We start from the raw sequence: 7,500 nt of genomic DNA, 5'->3' as shown, positions 1-7,500 counted from the left end.
CCTCTGGCCACGCCAGGGCCACCTACGGCAATGCAACCTTATACATCAGAGTCAGCTTCTTTTCAAACGGGACGACGATTAAACCTGTATCCACGCTGAGCCTCGTGCAGAGCCGCATGACGCAGTTGGCAGTGTTGAACGCAGCGGCAAGTGTCCACATTTTCTGTCAGCACTGTCAGTGTGGATCCGGCCGGGTTCGCACTGACAGTGTGACAATACTGAAAGTGTGGACACTCGGCGCTGTACTCAGCACTGCCAAATGCCTCATGCGGCTCTGCACGAGGCGAAGTCTGGACCCGGCTTTAGGCTGGGACTGAGAAGCTGTGGGTACAGTTCCAGAATGGTCACTTTTCGTCGTTGCCCCTGTGGTTGGATTGGTTGCATCGTGGACTCGTAATGAAAACGTCTTTGGTCCGATACTTTGTAAGGGTAGACATTTAATGTAGTGTGTCGGTATGTGATTCACCATGGTCTTGGATCACGTGTTGGACTCGTGACCGACAGTTATTAACATCCCGGATGAGAACCTCAGAGCTCGTATGACCGATCTATGAGTAATACTATGACCTTACACATACACACACACCCAACTCCACGCCCACGAGCGAAGTGATACTGAAATTATTTCAGCCCTGGGCGGGAGTCGAACACAGACCGCAGAAGTGGCAGGTGGGAACTCTAACCACAGAGCCACGACGTGTGTGTGTGTGTGTGTGTGTGTGTGTGTGTGTGTGTGTGTGTGTGTGTGTGTGTGTGTGTGTGTGTGTGTGTGTGTGTGTGTGTGTGTGTGTGTGTGTGTGTGTGTGTGTGTGTGTGTGTGTGTGTGTGTGTGTGTGTGTGTGTGTGTGTGTTTGTGTGTGTGTGTGTGTGTGATTTATGAGATTTACCATCGTCTTGGATCTCATGTTTGACTCATCGACAATAATTGCCCTCCCTGATGAGAGCGTAGTTTGTATATGCCCAATCTGTGTTTGTTTGTGAGTGTGTGTGTGTATGTGTGCGCGTGTATACAGCATAACTGTATTGTAAACACGTGTGTGTAAGCACGGCATGTATATATGTGAACGTGTGTGTGTGTGTGTGTACATGTATGTGTACTTATATATTTTTCCATTAGGGGAGGGTTCTCCTGATTTATTTTAAACCTATTATTCATTTTATTCAAAAATTCATACTTCACTGTCTCGTCCAGCTGTCACGTACTTGGTTCAACCACCATCCATCAGACTAGATTAATTTTGATTATGAGGAAGACAGTCTTTGCGTTAATCAGTACATGTTCCATGTGGCTATCTCAAGGAATGAGGAGCATACGCCAGGAGGCGTTGAGTAACAGCGCCCGGCACTGTATTAAGAATAAGGTTCAATTGTCCATTAGATTGCTTTGGATACTCGCCTCTATCTGTGGGACCTTCAGTTAACTGCATACAGTAACTGCTGTTGTAAAACAATGATCACTTTACCTAAAAGAAGAAGATGAAGAGTTTACGTTATAAGGCGAGTAGCTGCGGCCGAAGCCGTCATATTTGCCCTATTATGTGTGTCAGGGGGGTACAAATAAAATTCATATACTCGGTATTATTGAGAATTTGGACGTGAGAGAAAAGAAACACCAAGGTAACACAACACGTGTTTTTATTGGATATCAACACAGAGCACTACTTAATCTGAACATATGCAAAGGAATATCACCAGTGTGATATATATAACGCTACTAAAATGTATGTATAAACAAGTAGATAAACAAACCACTCCTCGCACTGCGGGCGCAAGGATCTCCTCGAGCGTCGACTCCTCCGACGAGTCCCCTTGTTGTCCTCCTTGGTCTCCTGCTCCGACGAGTCCCCTTGTTGTCCTTGGACGGGCGCACGTCTCCTCGTGGTCTCCTGCTCCGACGAGTCCCCTTGTTGTCCTCCTTGGACGGGCGCACGTCTCCTCCTTGGTCTCCTGCTCCGACGAGTCCCCTTGTTGTCCTCCTTGGACGGGCGCACGTCTCCTCGTGGTCTCCTGCTCCGACGAGTCCCCTTGTTGTCCTCCTTGGACGGGCGCACGTCTCCTCGTGGTCTCCTCGTAGTGCCCTCCCTCCGTGGAACTGGGAGGGGAGGGGGGGGTCCGCACTCAACGGCAGACGGCCGTAAAGTGTGTACCCTCCATCTCCATGTCCTTCCCTCTTATACATCCGGGAGGGTGAGGGAGAGTGGGTGGTGGCGATCTGCGCATGCGCACAGCAGTAGTGACCTCGTATAATGACAGTTGGCAGCACTGGAAGCCAAGCATGACCTCACGTTGACATTCTTCGGCCGGTCAGGTGCTCTGGCTGACGAGTACCAAGCTCCCAGCTCCATCACGGGCCGAATCACGTGGTCAGCGGGGGGACCAAACGTCCGCGCCGACAGTCCTCCAAGCTCGTCACGTGACCCACGTGACAATGTGCTTTAGGGACTGTTGGGGGAGGGGGACAGGTCACGGTCACTGCTGGGAGTGCAGGATTCGAACCCACAACGAAGTGAATGTGACAGCACGATTCTGGTGACGACATCAGTTTCCTTGACTTTTGAATGTGATTTTTTTTTACGTGATAAGGTGATGGACACATGCATTTTTTTTTTTTTTTTTTTTTTTTTTGTAAAAAAGGAAAGCATAATTCCCTAGAGCAGCGTTTCTCAACCTTTTTACCTTTGCGTAACTTTTAAAATAAATTGCCTGATGTCTCAAGGAACCCCTGCGCAAAAAAACAACACATATACCATATTTTTCTCATTTTATTTTCATCCTAAGAATGGGTTAGATAGGATGATCTCTATATTACATTATTACAATAACCAAGAATATGTCGTGCGTATTTAATTATATTACGTATATGAAATTAAATAAAAAATCAAAAGTGCGTTAGCTTATCTCACTTGTTCTCGCGGAACCCTTAGGGACTCTTTTGCGGAACCTTAGGGTTCCGGGGAACCCTGGTTGAGAAACGCTGCCATAGAGTGTGGTACCTAATTACTTAACAAATAGAATGTATATGTCAATGGCTGGTCATGGCGCGCGCGCACACACACACACACACACACACACACACACACACACACACACACACACACACACACATACACACACACACACATACACACACACACACACACACTAAAAATCATCCCCCAGCCCCTCCCATCTCTCTGGAGGTATTGACTGCATAATTGCAAGCAGTTATCGCTTTAGATACTATTACCCCTACGGGTCAGGGTCACGCATATTCTCATGTTCGAAGACAAAAGACAAACTTTCACGCTTAGGAGAATATTGAGTTATTATTTAGTTATTATTATTTTCAACCATCACTCTCCTTCTTCTTCTCTTCTCTGTTGTCCATAGATCTCTCCTCAATAATATGTACACCTAAATATCTGTTCCCTATGCTTCCGTGGTGGGGATAAGAATGCTGTCACCATGGTCCATACGTGTCGCAATAGGTGACAAACAGAGGAAAGAGGAGCGTGATATATATATATATATATATATATATATATATATATATATATATATATATATATATATATATATATATATATATATATATATGTATGTATGTATTTTTTCCCTGCGAAGAATCAACTATCAAGAATACTCCGTTTGATTAAGTCATTCTCCGTTTCTCCGGCGACAATTTGGTTCCCCTCCCCGTGGTTCTTCGACGAGTTCCTCGTCAGGCAAGGAAGTCCGCTTCGGTTAAACTACAGCGTCCTCCATCTCGAGTTCCCTCTTGAGACGGTGTGGATCGAGGTCGTCGTCGCTGTAGAAAGGTCTGTAGGTGCCAGAGTTCTTCGGGTAGGCACTAGATGCTCGCTCCCTCGGTTTGCACAGCTCCTGAAGAATGTCACGGAAGCAAATGGCGTCCACATTGACCCCAATGAGTTCGACGAGGAAGAAATCGCCTAGCTGCATCTGCTGGATTGAGTGTTCGATTTCGGAGGAGGCAGACATTTTGCCCCGGTGCTCAAGCATACGTAGACGAAGGAAGGGGCTTGCGAAAAGGCAGATGCGAGAAACCAGCTGTAAAAGGGAAAGAATCTTTTCAAGAGTAGGCTCGAGTATTTATGTAATGCTGTTGCAATATGTCAAACATACCCTGATTTACGTTGGCAAAAAAAAAAAAAAAAAAACGTGTTGCCTGCGTCTCTAACCCTGCTCAAACCGATAAAAAAAAATGATAAAAACGAACGAACCTGTGCGGCCGTAATCGTTATGAGGATGACGAGCCAGAACCAGATGAGGAGAAACAACTTCTCGTTGAGGATGTTCTGCGGCAAGATGCACATGTTGTCCTCCCGCATGACGGTACCTGACGAACCGTACCGATGGAAGGTGCACTTGGTTACTCTCGGGAAGACCGTGAGCAACGGGTTGAGCTTTGGGTCTTCTTCGCCCAGGTGGTTGAGGACCTGTGCACGTGAGTATCTTAGTAAGGGTGTTGTGGTAGGACGGGGGAAGGTTTTGGAATGACGGAGAAGGGAACGCCCGTAATCTTCGGGCACTCCTATTCCTTCAAATTAACTTCAACAACAGTCAGTCACGTGTATCATTGTTCTTTTGTGATACTACAAGACCGATGGCGCAACCAGAGTTAAACGTATCCAATGGGAATGAAAATAGTGCGATATAGGAGGCAAAAGATATTATTCTTGAAAATATGTTATTATCACCTGCCATACCTACGTTTCCTTGGAGGGGTTGTGATTTATTAAGGTTGTCTGCCAGCCACCTTACAACATTTCTAAATGCACTTTTCTCTCTTCTTTTTTTCAGTATCTTTGTGCAGGCTCTGCATTGTTTTTTATTCAATTATTCATTCGTTCATTTATTTATTTATTTGTTTATTTGTTTATCTATTCCGGAGAAATAAATGGCAGAGGGTTGGTGATAATAATGGGAGAGGTTGGGGATAGTAAACAAAGAGATGGTACACCTCAAAGCTCCTTTTTTTTTTTTTTTTTTTATCCAGCATTGAAAATAGTCCATCCTGACAGGTATATGGTAGGGGCAGAAGTAAAAACCCCAGGATAGTCCTCTGAATAAGGGTTATACTCGAAGCATTAGATCAAAAACTTATCCTGAGTCCTTCCCTTCTACCTTATTCAACCGGGATTGCTATGCACTAAGATGGATTTTGGTAGCAGGTTCCTCCGTGAATTACATTTAATTATGCCTCCCCTGGAGTAACTATGACTAGTGTAACCCTAAGTCCATGAAATACAAAAACCAACAGTCAGGGCTCACCTCAGTCCCGTAGTTCGCAAAGAATCCCCCGAAGAATTTGTCTAGGAGGATCATCTGTGCCACAACGTTGACTAGGTTGAGGATTTCACACGCGAAGTAATGGAAGGCGTAGATTCCGTTCTGTCCCCAAGAGGCCATCATATACCTGAGATTCACACCAAGGGTGTGGAAGGAAAAGAGGGGAAGGAAAATGAGAAGTTAGACTGATGTTCGTATTACAACAAGCGAATGCCTGGCACATAAATGTCCGGTGTTCATTATCAACTATCAGATACTTATTTCTTTGGTTTATATTGCCCATGATCAACCAAGCCATTCACCCCAAGACTAACTTCCTTTTGTTAAGTAAAGGTGGTGTGTAAGCTCAAAGCGAACACCAGACATTTAAAATCTAATTGATCAAGTATCATAACTAAGTCCCTGTTGTTCTCACCAGCGACTGTGACTGTCGCTGTCTCATCACAAACAACGAGCAACGCTTCAGGTGCTTCATGATAGTCTGAATAACGCGTCTCTCATTGATCAAACTAACACAGACCAAGACACGTTGTTAGAAGCGACGTAAGAGTAATTTAGGATTCCGAAGAAGAATTGTTTCTTATTCGATTGAGACTAGTTTAGCGGGCAGATGATACTCCAGATTTTAACGGTAGCATACTTTACAGATTTAATTTTTCTTAACAACAGGGTGCCTTGCAAGAGGTTTGCAAAGCACCCAAATGTGATCGAATATAGTTAGCGAGACTACAATGGTTAAAACGTATTCCCACGTTGAAGGACGTTCACGTTATTGATCTAGTGACGTTACAAGGGCCCAAGGAAGCTCAAGGTGGTCACTGGAGTATACAGACCCGTCCCCACAACCGACCCGACCCCCAAAGACTCGCGTGGTTTCTGTCGACTTACTTTACGATATTTTCCTTCTTCTTCTCGCAGCACTCGTCGAGTGATAGGATATTCAGACCCTGTAGAAGCTGGTCCAGCCTCTTGTTTTCGATGCTCTTCCATATCAGGTGTGGCAGGTAGAAAAAGCAACCCTGAAAGAGAAGGAAAACACGGGTGAATTGGATGACAAGAAAGAGGTTTGATGGTTCTTTGTCAAGACTGTACTGTACAACCATAGGTACTACTATTCCATCTAAGACTCCTTCTAAGATTCCAACTGTCACTGCTCAGTTTTGTATGCCTACCATTTCCTCAATTGCGGCCTCCATTGCAACAACTACTAATACTGCTACTACTAACAGCACTACTACTATCATTAGTGCTACTTCTACTATTGTTGCAATTCCTATTACCACCACTACTACTACCGCTACTACTACAACTACTACTATTACTACCACTACTACTACTACTACTACTACTACTACTACTACTACTACTACTACTACTACTACTACTACTACTACTACTACTACTACTACTATTATTATAACTATTACTACTACTACCACCACCACTACTACTACTACTACTACTACACCTGCTGCTGCTACTACTACTACTACTACTACTACTACTACTACTACTACTACTACTACTACTACTACTACTACTACTACTACTACTACTACTACTACCACCACTACCGCTGCTGTTGCTGGCACTAGCTCTTGTGTTAAAGTCACTTAAAGAGCTACAATCGACGGCGAGGGAATACTCACCATAGCGAAGAGAACGAAGGGGACCCATTGGTAGTAGGCGTGGTAGTGGTGTTCGTATTTGTCTTCTTGGTACATTCCAACGCCTTGGTGGGGCCAGTGTGACCTGTCCTCCGCCGTGGTGTTTACTGCAACATAGGTCATTGTCAGTCAGACAGTCCCTCCAGCATAGGAGAAGTAAAACTGTGATAGACGGAAGTAATTGTACTAAGAAAAAAAAGTGCCATAGCTTGGATAGCATTTGTTCTGTGTGAGGTATGTTGTTATTGTTGTTGTTATCGTTGTGTGTGTGTGTGTGTGTGTGTGTGTGTGTGTGTGTGTGTGTGTGTGTGTGTGTGTGTGTGTGTGTGTGTGTGTGTGTGTGTGTGTGTGTGTGTGTGTGTGTGTGTTTAAATTTGTATGTGTATGTGATTACTTTTGTGTACAAGTGCGCGCGCGCGTTTGTGTGTGTGTGTGTGTGTGTGTGTGTGTGTGTGAGTGTGTGTGTGTGTGTGTGTGTGTGTGTGTGTGTGTGTGTGTGTGTGTGTGTGTGTGTGTGTGTGTGTGTGCGTCTGTGTGTGCATTT

At 44.8% G+C, this 7,500-nt stretch overlaps 1 protein-coding gene across 2 annotated transcripts in view; it reads right to left on the bottom strand.

Moving 5' to 3' along the window:
* Positions 1-2,744: 2,744 nt before the first annotated feature.
* LOC143037921 (innexin inx2-like) overlaps positions 2,745-7,500 on the bottom strand; it is a 6,506-nt gene continuing 1,750 nt past the window's right edge. For both annotated transcript variants that reach the window (XM_076206595.1, XM_076206596.1), the window contains exons 3-7: positions 6,939-7,063; positions 6,178-6,308; positions 5,272-5,416; positions 4,221-4,436; positions 2,745-4,047 (exon numbers count right to left, since the gene is read on the bottom strand). In XM_076206595.1, coding sequence (XP_076062710.1) covers positions 3,724-4,047; positions 4,221-4,436; positions 5,272-5,416; positions 6,178-6,308; positions 6,939-7,063 — 941 coding nt within the window. In that variant the 3' untranslated portion in view covers positions 2,745-3,723. The remainder of the gene's footprint in view (positions 4,048-4,220; positions 4,437-5,271; positions 5,417-6,177; positions 6,309-6,938; positions 7,064-7,500) is intronic.

The sequence above is a fragment of the Oratosquilla oratoria genome, chromosome 23, assembly GCF_046742065.1.
Source record: "Oratosquilla oratoria isolate Oo_2021 chromosome 23, ASM4674206v1, whole genome shotgun sequence".
Lineage (NCBI taxonomy): Eukaryota > Metazoa > Arthropoda > Malacostraca > Stomatopoda > Squillidae > Oratosquilla > Oratosquilla oratoria.
This window is presented reverse-complemented; position numbering and strand designations above follow the sequence as displayed.